The following is a 16,889-nucleotide window of genomic DNA, read 5'->3' on the forward strand; positions in this document are numbered from 1 at the left end:
CACAAAATATTACAATTCATTATTCTTATTCTTTTTATTATTATTATTATTCTTATCTAAATATTGCTATCTTATCATTTTTTAAAACTTGACTTTTTTCTTAAATATAACGACTAAATCATAAAAATATTGCGACATATTTCCTTTTTTTTTAATTATACAAATATTTTGGCTGTAATCTCAGATTTTTGCAGCTTCATTTCCCAAACTTTACATTTTATTTAATTTTTTAAAAATTGCATCTCTCCTCTCAGAATGTTTTCACTTTAATCATGAAATATTTTGCCTTTATTCTCGGCGTCAGAGTCGACATGTAACCTGAGCTGTTCGTAGCCGTTTCCTCGATCGATCGATCGATCGGAGACGGTCGACTGTTTCTAATCGCGTGTTGATTGTAAATATGAACAGAATCATACAATCACAGTTCAGGACCAAAAGCAGCTGAACTGAAGCTGGACTTTGTGACTCTGATTCGGATCATTCCAGAGCTGGACCACCTTTTGTTTGTTTGTTTGTTTGTTTGTTTGATCTCGAGTGCTGCCTTGAGGCGGATTTCCTGTCCATGTTTGTGTTTGTTCTGAAGCTGACCAGGTTTTTTTAAAGGAAGTCCAGGAACTCTTTGCACATATCTGAAGGTCGTCTGAGACTCGACCACATTCCAGCTGTTTCTCTAAACTTTTATTTCAACCCTCTGAACTCCAAACGCCGTTTTTGTTATTGTTGTTGCTTCTGTTACATTTTTTCTTGCTGTGGCTCGTTTTTCCTGCAGCTCTACAGAAACAGAATAAAGAAGGAGAGAAAAAACTCAGTTAAAAAATGACTATTTACCGTTTGGATTCGTCTCCTCTCTGCTCTGTTGGCACCTCACCTGAATTTCTTCACCTCATTTTTCATCAGGTGTCCGTCAGTCGCGACTCCTCAGTTGCGCCGACGAGTTCAGGATTTTGTTTAGTTCTTCCACAGAATCTGGTTCAAGTAAACAGAATATTTTTGGTTTTGAATGAGACGTTACTTTAACGAAAATTGAGATTTTAGGCGTTTCTGACAGAAGTGGCGTTCATGATTAGTTCGCGGACCATCGGAAAGTTGGAAATCTGACTTATCTGTCTCTGTTTTGCAGTTTGTGGCTCTGACAGACGGTGGGAATGTGCTCAAACCTACACGAGCAAGTGTCAGAGCTCTGACAGTAGCATCACTGTGGGCAAGAAAAAAAACTAAAAAAAAAAAAGAAAGAAAATCCAAAGTTAAGGAAAAAAATCTTGAGAAAAGAAGAATAAAAGGAAGAATTAAAAAAGGGCCACAACATTAGTATTATTTGGATTTTTTTTTTAATTACAAAAAACATCACTGAGGTGAAAGTTTTGTAATTTAAAAAAAAAAAAAGTTTCCACAATTTTAAAGGACATAAATATGACGATTTTTAAGCTCAGGTTTGCTTATTTTTCCTGATACAACTGAACGCCACACCTGATACATTCAAGGACCATCAGAAAGTGGAAACTCTGGTGATTTTTTCTGTTTTTGCAGTTTGAGTCTCTGACAAACGACAGAGTTTTGGTGACTTCGCTTTAACTTGTCGGTGGAGTTCAGAGGGTTCCGCTGATGCAGTTCTCCTCCCGGCCAGCAGAGGCCCTCGTCCCCTCAGACTTGAGTTGACAGCCGGAGGCTTTCAGCTGCTCCTGACTGTAAATATGTTCAGTGTCTTCTGCTGAGTGTGAGGAAGAACTGAGACCTCCAGATGTTCTGACATCTGCTTTTCCACAATAAAATCATGAAGCTTTTGGAGTTTTTCTTGTTGGAACTGAACAGTTTCTGGAGGTCGTCCACAATAACGGATAAATAACATGATGGGTACATTTAAAAAAAATAATCAGATCATATTTTGCGAGAAAACTTGCAAATGTCTCCAGAAAAAAGTCACAAAGTTTTGACAATAGATGTAGCATTGATTAAACAAGTCGCACGCTGTAAAATAAAATAAAATAAAATAATAACTTTTAAAAAAGAATCTGTTTATAGAGTAGAACAGTGTAACATCAAAAACTGAGAAAATGGCAGCAAATGTCTGTAAAATTATAATAGTTCAGCTGATTTAAAGACAGCAAACATGGATTTTATAGCAGAAAACAAGCTATTGGTAAAAAGATGATACCAGGTGATTATTTACAGCTTTGGCCTGTTTCTTTGTTTTTCTTCTTTTTTTTAATGTTTTTTTATTTTTACAAGTATTGTGTTATTTTTTTCTTTTAATTAAAAACAACTATCTGTAAAGTGATTTTAACTTTTTTTTTTTTTTAATTTATATCTGATTTAATTCCAGTAAAAAATAAAATAAAAAATAAATTAAAAGTGTAATTTTATGGTCACACGTGGTTAAAAACAAATGACTATTTATTTAAATTTAAAAAAAGATAATTTATATAAAAACTGTTTACATAAATGTAAGACTTTTTTTTTTTTTAATGATTTTATTAGATGCTGTAAAATCAGTTTACCTTTGTCATGACAGCGCCACAACATGATCATCTCTGTGAGCTGAGATAAGATTAGAAACTTTATTGATGCTCAGCTGGGAAATGATTTGATGTCATTAACAGCAAACAAGTTCCTGAAATATTCCCCCAACATATCTCTATATATTGATATATTTATATATTGATATATATGTTTGTGTACATTTTGAATGAATGTCCAAAGTAATGTGGGTTTAAGGTTCGTGGAGCTTCTGAGTGAGCAGCAGAGTGTTTAACGTCCAGAAGCGGGTCTCCTGAGGAAGAACCAGCTCTGGTCCCGGTTCTCTCCTCCTCCTCTGTCCTTCCTCCCTCTGAGCTGCTCGGTGCTGCAGAAGCTCCTTCATCTGGAGGTTCTGACCCGGTGTCTCCTGAGGCTCATCCAGCCTGTGCACCGGTGGGCAGGTCCAGGTGTGGCCCATCTTTATGGTCTCCTGCTCTTTGCTCCTCACAGTTAATGTTTAACCTTCAGTCGGTGCAGCTCAACCAGGTCCTGACCACAGACCAGTTCGGCTCCACTTCAGCTCCAGTTCGGCTCCAGTCCGGCTCCAGCACCAACATGCCCTCCAAGTCCGGCATGTCCAAGGCGTTCGCCGTCGCCTTCGTGGTTCTGACGGTGTCGGTGATCGCCGGCACCGTCACCATGTTCATCCTGTACGAGATCCAGATGCACGGGGTCAACGCCACCGCCCAGCCCACCTTCCCGGCCACCACCGAGCCGCCGCCGCCGGTGCTGCGGCTCGGAAAGAGCGTGGTCCCGGTGCGCTACAGCCTGTCGCTCAGGGTCGGGCTCTACACCCGCATCATCCAGGAGGTGAACGTGACGAGCCCGAACCAGACGCTGTCCTTCTCCGGGAACTCCACGGTCCACTTCCGCTGCGCCCAGAGGACCAACAGCATCTTCCTGCACGGCCTGGACCTGCTGGTGTCCGACCCGCAGGTCAAACACACGGACACCGGGAGGACGGTCGGGTCGTCGCTGAAGAAGCCCGACAAGAAGAGCCGCTTCCTGGAGGTGGGTCTGAAGGACTTCATGGAGGTCGGAGAGCACTACAGCCTGACTCTGTCCTTCGAAGGAGAACTATCGGAGAACCTGGAGGCGCTTTATGTGAGCCAGTACAGAGAAGAAGACCTGGAGTACGAGGAGTACACTGATGGAGACAGGTGGGTGGAAAAGCAGCAGCCATGAATGAAGATGTGTCAGAAGTCCTCTGGAGGGAGTTAACATATTTAAAGTTTATTTTCATAAAGATTAAAAGTATAGAACCCTTAAAAAACGATCTAGTGTGTTTAATAAAGAAATATGTCATCCTTCAAAAGATCTGAGGTTTGTTTTAATCTTTGAAAATGATCTAAAGTTTGTTTTAATAAAGACTGAAAATGTAGAATCCTTAAAAATGACCGGAAGTTAGTTTTAATAAAGACGGACATATGTACTCCTTAAATGTTATCTCAGGTTAGCTTGAGTCCTGAAACAAATTATATAAAGTTTCTTTTAAAAAAGAGAAAATATATAATCCTTTAAAAAATGATTTAAAGTTTGTTTTTATATAGACTGAAATAAATAATCCCAGGATTGAGCTGAGGTTTCTTCTTTAAAATAAAAAATTATAAATTCTAAAAAAGAAAAAAAAATCTTAAGTTTTAAAAAAAAAAAAAAAAAGATTAAAAAAAAAATCCTAAAAACACACTTTTAAGATTCTTTTCTTTATAGACCAAAAAAATATAATTCTATAAACAATGCTCTTAAGTTTTGTTTTTTTAAAGAAAAAATATAAATCCTAAAAAAGGCTTTAAAAACATCAGAAAATACATTATTAGATATATATGTAAGTATATTATTTTTCTAAAATAAAAAATATAATCCTAAAAATGCATTTCATTGTTTCAATATATTAAAATAATCAAACCTTAAAAGTTGCTTTTCAGTTCCTGAGTTTGACTTAATGTATTTAATAATCTGATTCCTGGTTTTTATTTGTAGAAATTCAAGATCTAAAAACTATTTCAGAACTTTCACACTTTATTATTTTATATATTTAATATACATAAATGTCAATATGAAAATATATATATATATACATAAAATATTCCAACTTAATCTTTTAAATATGCGTAAACCTACAAAAACATGTTTTGTTGCTTTGTTTGTGACCAACAGAGGAAATAAAAATATCACAAAAAGAAACACAACTTTTTCTAAACGACAGCAGTTCATCTATGCTAAAAAAAAATAAAAAAAAGAAAAAACTTTATTAAAAATCTTGTTTTTACGCAGTCGCAGTTTCCTGAATTTTCTTTGAAAATTTTGAACAGAAAAACTTTTATGAAAAAGGTGCGATTAACCTCGTCTCCTTCTCACAGTTTCTCCTCCACATGAACAACTCATACATAGAAATGTGGGTATTTTTGTTCTCTTCCATCCACTGTGAGTCTCATCGCTGTAGGACTGATGGTTTTTCCATAAATCACTTCAGAGCTCAGAGAGTGTCGACCAAAACTCTCACTGACTCCCATCATGTCTGAGCTCTGAGATGTTGGTGAAAACCAGAAACGGAGGGTGTGTTGAACCTGCCACCAAATCCGTAAAAAACTCAGCATGAACATGAAAATACATCAAAATGTTCACAATGAGTTTGTGCTTCACACGCTGAAAGAATTTCTTCAATAGGACTTCTAGTTTCTGAGCTGTGACGGTTTGTTCGAGGCTCTAATCCTCAGTCTGCTCTGCTCACTGCAGCAGCCAGAGACTCACAGCTGATTGGCTGATTGATGCACTTTCAAAGTAAAAGCTCAAAGATGTTCAAAGGAACTGATAATAAAATATGATTTTCAAATTTAAATGTACTTATACAATTTATACCTTGTGTATAATTACAGCAGGACGTTTTCCGGCTCGTATTGATCGTCCTCGTTGTTTCCTTCGCTCACCTGATAACAACGTTTGCGTGTTCTCAGGTTCCTTGCTGCCACTTATCTGGAGCCGACGGGCGCTCGGAAGATGTTTCCTTGTTTCGACGAGCCTGAGATGAAAGCTGAGTTTGATGTCAAAATCATCCACAGACGAGACACCACGGCTCTGTCCAACACCAAAGAGCAAGGTAGGAAAACAAACCAACAAACAGAAAACAAGCCAAACATTAACCCGAATGAAAGAAATCCTCACTTCCTGCTGTTTCTCTCAGAGACTGGTATTGTAGATGAAGAATGGAAATTCACTACTTTTCAAAGAACGCCGAAGATGTCCACGTACCTGCTCGCCTTCACCGTGTCCGAGTTCAGGTCGGTCAGGTCGCCTGTCACTGACGAGCGCGTCGAGATACAGGTAGGTCCACATGTATAGACTTATAGATTCAACGGACGTGGCTCGGGTTCTGTCCCAAAACGAACTTCTGTCAGATATTTTCGATGAATTTTGAGAATTTAATGTTGCCAGACGTGGAAATTGTTATAAAAAACACCTGTGAAGCTATTTTGAAGGTTCAGTGTCTCCAGAAATAAGACTCCAACAGTCATGACATGTGGTGAGGACTCAGACAGGATAGTTTATATCAGATCAGGATGATTGAATGGATCCAGCAGAGGACACAGTTTGAATTATTGGTGCTTGAAAATGGGGGGGGGGGGGTTGCAAAATATTCAATAATGGATAATTGTTGGTCCTTTAAAATGGAAGAAAGTATAAAATCTTCCAACCCAGGCTGGTGTTGATGCCAGAAAGTTCCTGTCAGTGTCTATCTATGGATGGATCCATGTTTCTACTAAAATACAAGCTTGCATGTTTTGCAGACGTTTGCTCGTCCTGAAGCTATAGCAGCAGGTCACACCGCCTACGCGTCCGAAATCACCAGAAAGATCCTCGAGTTCTACGAGAGGCGCTTTCAGATCGAATATGAGCTGAACAAACTTGGTAAGACTCCCTGGATGAATCTGACGTCTTGCAGCATCCAGACGTTATGTGGAGACTTCACTGAACTAGTATCGTCCTACCAGTTCTTGGAGATCCATGTGGATGATTGGCTCTCTGTCAGGTGCCATTCCTAGGCTAACAACTATCATTGCTACGCTAACAACTAGCACCCCTGCACTAATAACTAACATCCCTAGACTTACAACTAGCATTACTACGGTAGAAACTACCATCTTTAGACTGACAACTAGCATCCCCAAGTTAACAAATAGCATCCCTAGACTAACAACTAGCATTCCTAAGCTAACAAATAGCATTCCTAAGCTAAAAACTAGCATTGCGAGCTTTACAACTACCATTCCTAGGCTAACAACTAGCACCCCTACACTAATAACTGACATCCCTAGACTTACAACTAGCACCCCTACACTAATAACTGACATCCCTAGACTTACAACTAGCATTACTAGGGTAGAAACTGGCATCTTTAGACTGACAACTAACATCCCCAAGTTAACAAATAGCATCCCTAGACAAATAATTAGCATCCCTAGACTAACAACTAACATTCCTAAGCTAACAAATAGCATCCCTAGACTAACAACTAGCATTAATAGGCAAGAAACAACCATCTTTGAAGTGACAACTAAGCTAACAACTAGCAATGCGAAGTTCACAACTGCCATTCCTAGGCTAACAGTGGACATCCATACACTAATAACTAACATCCCTCGTGTAGCAACTGACACCCCAAGGCTAACAATAAACATCTCGAAGCTAACAACCACAGTCTGTAGCCGAATGACTAGCATCCTGAGGTTAAAAACTACCATTCGTAGGCTAACAACTAGCATCCCTAGACTAATAATTAGCATCCCTTGACGAACAACTAGCATTCCTAATCTAACAAATAGCATCCCTAAATGAACAACTAGCATTAATAGACAAGAAACTACCATCTCTAGAGTGACAACTAGCATTCCTAAGCTAACGACTAGCATTCCGAAGTTCACAACTGCCATTCCTAGGCTAATAACTAACATCCCTACACTAATAACTAACATCCCTCATGCAGCAACTGGCACCCCTAGGCTAACAATAAACATCCCGAAACTAACAACTACCTTCTGAAGACTAATGACTAGCATCCTGAGGTTAAAAACTACCATTCGTAGGCTAACAACTAGCATCCCTAGACTTATAACTAGCATCCCTTGGGTAGCAACTGGTACCCCTAGGCTTACAACAAAAATCCCTAAGTTAACAGCTAGATTCCATAGACTAACGGCTAACATCCGAAGCCAACAACTAGCCCAGGATTTCCTCTGAACTTGGTTCTCCTGTTTTGCCTCCTGGTTCTGGTTTAACCTTTAGGAAACCCAACAGCTCCGTGATTTTGTTTCCTTGTTAGAGGAATGTTGGCTGTTGTCACAAATGGTTTTATAGTCTTTTTTGTGCCCAATAAACCTTGAATCTCTTGAATCTTTTGTGACTTTATGACTTTGAGGCTCCCCCCTAAAAACATGACTTTTATCTCACAGGACAACTTAAATATGTATCTAGCATTGAGAATTTACTCCTTTTAACGTAAATTGTACATTTTATTATCAAAATGCTGCTTTAATTATGTCACACAAGTAGCACACAGGAGGGAGGTTTTCATTGTTCGGCATGTGTTTTAATTTGTGCTGCTGCTGCCTGAGCAAACCATGTAGACCATGTAGAGCTCATGGTTCGTTGGTATGTGTGTGTTTGGTTCAGACCAAATTGCGCTGCCGGACTTGGACCCGGCAGCAATGGAGAACTGGGGTCTGGTCACCTATCAGGAAGGTCACCTGCTGTACGAAGAGGGTGTGTCGTCGATGCTGCACAAGGAAGTGATTGCCGTCATGATCGCACACGAACTGGCTCACCAGGTCAGATCACAAACACCCAAACTCTACACTTTATAGGTTTATGGATCAAATGCATGACTGCCAGGAAACTCACTGCACGTATCTAATAAGAAACGAGCTAATAAATGACTAAAATATGGATTTAGAGGCGCAAATAAAGAACATTTACAGGTCAGTCACAATGCGGTGCAACAATCAAACACAGTTTATGCACCGACTGGGGATGGTGTCCACCAGATCAGAATGAGTTAATGGATCCAGCAGAGGACACATTTAAAATTATTGGTCCTTGAAAATGGAAAAAAAAATGCAGCATTTCCAATCTAGGATGGTATTGCGTCTGCAGAAAGGTCCTGTCTATCTATGGATGGATCCATGGTTCTACTAGAATCCAGTCTTTGGTCACATTTCTCTAACATCAGTAGAACCTGATGTGGTGAAGTTGGACCAGACAAGGTTCCAGGTTTTAGATTTTTAGACTTGAAACCAACTTAAAATAACACAAATTTGTCCAAAATCCAACAAAACGTGTCCAAAAAGTTCCTATAAGTGTATACAAATATATATATATAGATGGATGGATCCATGTTTCTGCTAAAATGCAGTCTTTGTTCGACATTTCACCATCTGTTGAGGCTCTAACGTCATTAGAACCTGATGTGTTCTCTAAATGACGCCAAATTATCCAAAAGTGACACAAAAATGTCCTTAATTGTCCAAAAATTGATGGAAAATGATCCAAAATTAGTCCAAAACTGACATAACATTGTCCTAAAGAACTTAAGGTTGTTCAAAATGACTAAAGATTGGCCCAAAACTACTCCAAATTGTCCAAATAAACAACAGTGAATCATTGGCCACGGAAAATGGAAAAAAGTGAGAAATGTCCGAACAAGACTGGTACTGATCCCCAGAAAGTTCCTGTCAGTGTCTATCTATGAATGGATCCATGGTTCCACTAGAATCCAGTCTTTGGTCACATTTCACCAACTGTTGAGGCTCTAACAGTAGAATCTAACGTGATAAAGTTTTACCAGACAAGGTTCCAGGTTTTAGATATTTTGACAAGACAATGTGAGTCCATTTGAACAAGTTTTTGGTCATTTTGAACACTTTTGGACAACCCTCAAACCCCTGGGGCCTTTAAAGTGGCTTTCCACGCAAGATGTTTTTTTTATTGGGAAAACCCAAAATGATGACGTCTTCTGCTTTATGTGACAGTGGTTTGGAAATCTGGTGACGATGAAATGGTGGAACAACATCTGGCTGAACGAAGGCTTCGCCACCTACATGTCCTACTTTGCGGTGGACGACGTCGAGCCGTCATTCAAAATGGTGAGTTCAAATTTACACACCATCTTTGTTTATTGGATTCGTTGCTCGGTCTATAAAAAAATGTCATAAAACTGTGGAAATGTGGATGAGAGGTCATCAGATATCTTGTTTACATTCAGTTTACAGTCACAGACGAGGAAAGAAGCCAGAAAATATTCACATTTTACACGCGAGGATCAGACCGCAGAGTTTCACAACAAGAAATCAGTTCTGTGGTAAATGAGACGAAGACCGATGAAACAAACTTAAAACCAGAAAACAGTCACATTTAACAGGCTTGACTCAGAGGATTTAGATTTTTTTTTCTCAAAGAGTTTCTCCAACTGATAAATCAATGAGAAAGCAAAATAGTTGGCGGTTAATTCAATAGTTGAATATCTGATGCGTCATTGCAGCTCTGGTCCTGCCCTTTTCATGTAAAAATCCACATTAGAGCAAAATGTGATGTGTTGACACGTCCCTTCTGTGTTTCCTCAGACAGAAGTCTTCATCATGGACGACCTCCATGAAGCGTTTGAGGAAGACGCTCTGGCTTCGTCTCATCCTCTCATTCTGGCTGAGCAAGACGTCGAGACACCCGATGCGATCAGTGGATTGTTTGACGCTATAACCTACAGCAAAGTAAGAGTCAACACAACGAACACACAACACAACTCAGGAGCACGAGCTCACAGTCATGGACAGACTGGGTTTTGCATTTCACATATGTATATTTTTTATGTTTCTGTTGTAGCTGCACATATGCAGTCATGTGGAAAAATAAGTAAGGCTACAAACTAGCATCCCAAGGCTAACATCTCGCTTGTCTAGACATGAGATTACAATCCTGGGCTAGCAACTACCATTTTTTCGCTAACAACTAGTATTCTTAGGCTAGAACTAAAACCCTTACACAAGTTACTAGCACCTATAGACTAACAACTAGTACCCCCCATGCTAACAACTATCATGTTTAGGCAACAAACTAGCATCCCAAGACAAGTGACTACAATCCCTTGGCAAGCAAACAAGCATCCCTGGACTAACAACTAGTATCTCTGGGCAAGCACCTACAATTCCCAGGCTAACACCTACCATCCCATGGGCAAAAATCTCTATGCTAACAGATAGCATCCCTATGCTAACAGCGAGCATCCTGTTGCTCACAGCTACCATCACCAGATTATCAACTAGCATCCCTAGGCCAACAACTAGCATCCCAAGGCTAACAACTAGCTTGTCTAGGCATGCGAGTACAATCCTAGCCTAGCAACTACCATTCTTAGGCTAAAACTAAAACCCTTAGACAAGTAACTAGCACCCACAGCTTAACAACTAGTACCCCTATGCTAACAACTAGCATGCTTAGGCAACGAGCTAGCAGACAATCGACTACAATCCCTAGGCTAACACCTAGCATTGCTAGGCAAGAAACTACCATCTTTAGGGTAACAAGTAGCATTCCTAAGCTAATGACTAGAATCCCAAGGTTAACAGCTACTATTCCTAGGCTAACAGCTAGCATCCCTCGACTAATAACCAGCATCCCTTTGCTCACAACTATCATCACCAGATTATCAGCTAGCATCCTTTCAGTGTTTTACCGCCTCCTGGTGACTTGAACAAAACCACAAAGAGATTTTTCAATGGATTCATCATTGTAAATAACAACAGCTGTAATGTTCGGCGGTGTGAAGCGTGACTCCACCCTCAGTCCGGGAGCTCATGTCGCCTCCTTTAGCAGAAATGACTTCTTGTAAATGTTTTGAATGACTGTTTGCTGTGTCTGACATAAACTTGGTGGATTTTTTTGACCATTTTTTTTCCCGCAAAACACCTCCAGCTTCGGGATGTTTCAGAATTTTCTTGTCCTGCTCAACATTTCAGTGGGATTCAAATCTGGGATAATTTCATAACCCTGCATTTCTTCCTGCTGAGTCACTCCCTGGTGGATTTACTAACTTTCACACAGATTCAGGCCTCTCATTATCGTCCAGCGCTCCGCGATATGATGCGGAACTCCTGGTTGAACCGATGGAAGCAGCAGATCGACCTCAAACCACCAGCTTCTCCTCCTGAGCGGCAGCCAAACAGCATCTTTGATCCGTCGGTCCAGAGAAAACTATTCCTAAAGGCCTCATGTTTCTCCGTGTGTTCGTTGCAAACTGGATTTTGGCTCCAGCATTCTTTTTGGGCACAAAAAACTTTTTTTCCTCCCATGCAGGTTGAATTTTTTGAATTTCAGGTTGCGAAAGATGCACTGTGACTCCAGCAGCTGTAGATCTACCTGCAGATCCTGCGATTCCATTTTTGCTTTGGGAGATTTCTTTTTGCGTCAGTCAGACTTAAGGGAAGTCTTTGGAGCTTAGCGTGACAGCACCACACGCTCAGTATCAGAGGTTTAAATAAGTCGGGTTCCGCCTCTCGCTCTCTACAGAGTTTTGAGTTTATACATTTAAGTTCTCCAAAAGTCTCATCCAGAATCGAAACATAAAGAATTGCCATGGGATCAACTTGTTTTCTCCGCTAGCATTAACGTGCAATTTGCTTTTTCTCTGCAGGGGGCGCTGCTGCTGAGGATGCTGGCAGACATTGTGGGAGAATCAACTTTCAACGAAGGGATCAATGTGAGTTTTTAACCTCATTCAGAGGCTGAACCGTGCAGAAATCCTGCAGACATCAAGTTTAACCTCAGAAACTCTGGATGATTGACTTAATTATCTGTTAAAGTCAGGACAGAACAAGTACAACAACCTGGAAAAGTTTTTTTTTTACATAATTTCATGGATCAAAAATGATCCAAAAGAGACACAAAACAACCACAATTAGACATGAAACAGCTGTAAAGAGACGCCAAGTGAGTACAAAAGGAAATACTAGACACAAAATAACCACAAGTTGACACAGAGGAAGTGTACAAAGACATAAACGAATGCAAACAGATGTAAAATGACCACAAAAAGACAAAACAAGTGTAAAGAGACATCAAACAATTGCAAAAAAAAAAAGATGCTAAACGACCACAGAGAGGAAGCACCGTCAAAAAAAAGAAGATGAAATTAAAAAGATTTAAAATGAAAACAAAGAGACATAAAACCAGTTCAGAATCCTGGCCGAGCATCTTTTTGTGAGAAAATGCTTCCACGTCGATCATTTCATGACTCTCCGGACAGCAGGTTTTCCAACATGGGTGGAGAGGAAAAGTGAAGTTCTCTAATTTGATGCTTTAATTGGCAGTAGGAGGAAATAAATATAAAATGCTGCTTTTAATATCCCTGGTTTTGGTTTTGCAAAACCCAAATCTTACCAAGGGCAAGAAAAAGGGACGATTAGTGAAGATTCCTCGAGTATTACAGACGGGAAAAGGAATTAAATGGTATGATAACGTGAGAAAGTCCTGAGAAAAGTGACTCTACATGAAAAGAACTCTTTGTTTTGTTGCATGTCCTCAGAACTCATCCAGCTCACTGCTACTTCACTGATAATCATATGAATGCGGTACTGAAACATGTGCATCATCCTGACGATAGAGACAGATTCCAGCCAAACGTGTATTTCGACACCGCGTCTCCCGAGTTGTGTTTGGATTTTTATCATCCAGCTGCTGGATGCAGAAGTTCCTCCTGAGAATAGTGAAGTCGAACGTGGGCTGAAACTGTGAAGCTTCTCCGTGTGTTTCAGAGATACCTCAAGGACTTCAGGTTCGGAAACACCGACCAGAACGACCTGTGGGACTCCATAGAAAGGGTAAGATCCTGGAAGATCCTGGGGGAGCCTCTGAAGAAACCACATCACTACACATGTGCTATTAATTGTAATAATTCTGATAAGACTGATGTCATTTATCTTGAATTGAAGCAGCTTTGCATCATTATAAAGAGAACAGTGTGGACAATAACACCCTCCCAACTCAGTAGTTCTGAAGGCATTCCAGTCACGCTGAACATTTCCAACAGCCTTGACTCTCCAGGACTAAATATTGACCGACTTGTTCACCGTTGGCAGGGGAGGCACTTCAAATTCGGCCAGTCTGTTGAAAATCTGATGGCGCCGTGGACCAAACAGGCTGGTTATCCGGTCATCACCATCGACACCACCAATGGAGAAATCTACCAGAAACGCTTCCTGTTCAGCGACACTGCTGAGTCCAGGTACACAAAACCATATCACTTCCCGTACAGTCGGCTTTATTCTGTCTTTAATTTCTCTGAAAGGTTATTATGGATGAACCTCAACACTAATAGAAAGGAAGACGTCTGTGGTTTGGGGTTTTATTACAGTCATATGATGCAAAAAAAAGTTTTTCTTTCACCTCCACAGACAGGATTCACCTTGACAAAATATGACTTCTCAAAAAGTGACTAGAATCTCTAGGCTAATAACTAGCATCCCTAGGCTAAAAACTAGCATCCTTTGGTAAAAACTAGCATCCCTAGGCAAGGGACGAAGAATCCTTCAGCTTAAAACCAGTATCCATAAGCTAACAGGTAGCATCTCTAGAGAGACGACTACATTTTCTAGACAAACAGCTAGCATTCTAAAGCTAGTAAATAGAATCCATACGCGAATAACAAGCATCTCAGAGCTAGTAATTAGCATCGATACACTAACAAGCATCCCAGAGCAAGTAAATAGAATCCATACACCGACAATAAGCATCCCGAGGCTAACAGCTGGCAATAGTAGGTACCATCTAGTATCCTTAGGCTATAAACTAGCATCCCTAGGTAAAAACTACCATCCCTAGGCAAAGGACCAAGAATCCCTTGGCTTAAAACTAGTATTCATAAGCTAACAAGTAGCATCCCAAAGCTAACAACTAGCATCCCTTGACAAATGGCTAAATTCTCTAGGCTAACAGCTGGCAATAATAGGTAACACCTAGCATCCCTAGAAAAGCGACCAGAGTCCCAAAGCTCACAGCATCCCTGGACAAACGACTAAACTCTCTAGATGAACTGCTAGCATCCCTCGGTAACAACTAACATTTCAAGGCTAGTAACTAGAATCCATATGCTGACAACAAGCATCCCTACAATCCCTAACAACTAACACCTTTATGCTAGTGGCTATAATCTGTATAATCTGTAGGCTAGCAACTAGTAGGCCAAGGCTACTAACTAACTAACTAGCATCCTTTACGCTAGCTATTTATGCTTGCAAAGGCGATGAAGGAGCATGTAAGTGCATGTTATTAATATGTCTGATATGAGTTGAAAACAAGCTGAAACTTAACGTCAGTGTTGTGTCAGTGTGCTAATGCTGCTGTTTTTACTGTTTGTTCTGTTCTACTCCAATGTTTGCTAACTCTTAATCCAGCTTCTGAGGTATTGTGACACTGGTCCAGATGATTGTGGTGTGATGTAGCGTAATACCTCACTGACAGCATCAGCCATATTAAACATAGCTGAGAGATTTACGAAGCTTCTCCGTCTGGCTGTATGAACTCGTCCTCAGCTGACTCCTGCAGAGAAAAATCACCTCCACAGAATCAAACTACTGTTGCTTCAGCTGCCAGAAGGAAGTGATCCTGAGAGCTGTTAGCTGATTGTTTCCTGCCAGCAGATGAACTCATCCAGCTGATCGTACCGCTGGCCTTACAGTGTTTTCAGCACTGTTTTGTAACTACGTGACTTTTTCATGGTTGAGTTTCACAATAATTTAACCCACTGTGGCCTGGCTTCGTGATGCTTCGGCCACATCAGGACCACAGCAGCAACTCTGCAGATCAATATTCACTGCACCTTTACACACAATAGAAATACTTTATTGATCCTAAAGGTGGAAGTTATGGTGTTAAAATGGCGGCAGAAAGAGAAAGATGTATAATAGAAATACGAATAAATTTGAAAAATGCACTGTAAAGCGTCAAACGCTAACAATAAAAATGTACAGTCAGTCCTGTGGACAGCAGTGCAATGTGTGTAAGTAATGCAGCAAGTGCAGCAGAAAAACAGCACAACTGCAAAAATAGCAACGATGTTAGAAAGCAGAGATGCCGAGAGCTTCCTACCAGCTGAGGAGTTCAACTGCTGTTGCCACGAAAGATATCCTGAATCTGTCCTTGTGGCTTTCTCATGTTTGATTAAAAATGCTTCGGAGCGATGATGAGCCTCCCGATAACATCAGACCAAGTCCTAATAACACTCTGCTCTGTGTGTTCAGTTTGGTGTGGCACATCCCCATCAGGTTCATGTCCCAACACATGTCAGAATCTGAGCTGGTGTGGCTGACTGAGTCAGGACCAGGTAAACACACACACACACACACACACACACACACACACACACACACACACACACACACAAACACAGTTTACCAGTGAAAGGGATGTCAAAGTACCAAAAACCAACCTCGGGGACGCACAAAACTGTAAAAAGACACCAAGTGACTTCAAAGAGACACAAAAGCACGATAAACATATGTAATATGACCATAAATAAATACCATAAATAGACATACAACGACTGTAAATGACTGCAAAAAGATGTACAATGACCATAAAGAGACCCAGAACGACTAATAATAGATGCAAGATGACTATAAACAGATGCGAGATGACCCAAAGTGACCACAAAGAGACAAAAAACAAGTAAAGAGAGATTTAAAACAACCACAAAAGAGACATTTCAACATCGAGGAGACACAAAATGACTAAACACAGTGAATCTTCCTTCTGTTGTTCTGGTGTCTTTTACATCCTCATGTCCAAAGTCTCTACAGGCATCGACGCCAGTTCATTTCGTCTCTGTGCTAGCTTTTCATTTTTCTTTGTACTTTTCCACTGACCTGTGGTTCGCAGTGAGTTTAGCGAAGCAGACTTTGAGCCGATGTTTGTGTTTGGAACAGTGAGAAAAGAAGAATTCATTTCGAAGGACAGTGAGTGGATCTTGGCAAACGTCAACTCTTTCGGATACTACAGAGTCAACTACAACTTGGAGAACTGGCAGCGCCTCCTGCATCAGCTGGAGACGAAGCCACACGTGAGTTGTTCGGCCAAAAACTGACTTCACACCGACCTCCTGTGAGATCTAATCTGCTTCTCACCAGAAACACTCCAGCAGGTTGTTTTTGTGAAAGCTCCTGCTTCCAGAACGGGCTGCACAGGGAGGAATACCATGAGCTCTGGTTAAAGTTATATGCTTTCAGCTAGCATTCCTAGGCTAGTGACTAGAATCCCTAAACAAGTCTAGAATCCAGAGGCTAACAACTAGCATCCCTAGACTAACGATTAGCATCCTTAAAGAAATTATCAGAGTT

General features: G+C 40.4%; 1 protein-coding gene across 1 annotated transcript in view; it reads left to right on the forward strand.

The window, feature by feature from the left end:
- The first annotated feature begins 2,468 nt into the window (after positions 1 to 2,468).
- anpeplb (alanyl (membrane) aminopeptidase-like b) overlaps positions 2,469 to 16,889 on the forward strand; it is a 24,785-nt gene continuing 10,364 nt past the window's right edge. Inside the window, exons 1-12 of the mRNA XM_008280236.1 lie at positions 2,469 to 3,674; positions 5,469 to 5,611; positions 5,696 to 5,835; positions 6,300 to 6,420; positions 8,182 to 8,336; positions 9,537 to 9,650; positions 10,128 to 10,271; positions 12,191 to 12,256; positions 13,311 to 13,376; positions 13,635 to 13,780; positions 15,795 to 15,877; positions 16,479 to 16,612. Of these exons, the coding sequence (XP_008278458.1) occupies positions 2,968 to 3,674; positions 5,469 to 5,611; positions 5,696 to 5,835; positions 6,300 to 6,420; positions 8,182 to 8,336; positions 9,537 to 9,650; positions 10,128 to 10,271; positions 12,191 to 12,256; positions 13,311 to 13,376; positions 13,635 to 13,780; positions 15,795 to 15,877; positions 16,479 to 16,612 (2,019 nt within the window). The 5' untranslated portion in view covers positions 2,469 to 2,967. The remainder of the gene's footprint in view (positions 3,675 to 5,468; positions 5,612 to 5,695; positions 5,836 to 6,299; positions 6,421 to 8,181; positions 8,337 to 9,536; positions 9,651 to 10,127; positions 10,272 to 12,190; positions 12,257 to 13,310; positions 13,377 to 13,634; positions 13,781 to 15,794; positions 15,878 to 16,478; positions 16,613 to 16,889) is intronic.

Source organism: Stegastes partitus, unplaced genomic scaffold (genome assembly GCF_000690725.1).
Source record: "Stegastes partitus isolate 25-593 unplaced genomic scaffold, Stegastes_partitus-1.0.2 Scaffold188, whole genome shotgun sequence".
NCBI classification, from domain to species: Eukaryota; Metazoa; Chordata; class Actinopteri; family Pomacentridae; genus Stegastes; species Stegastes partitus.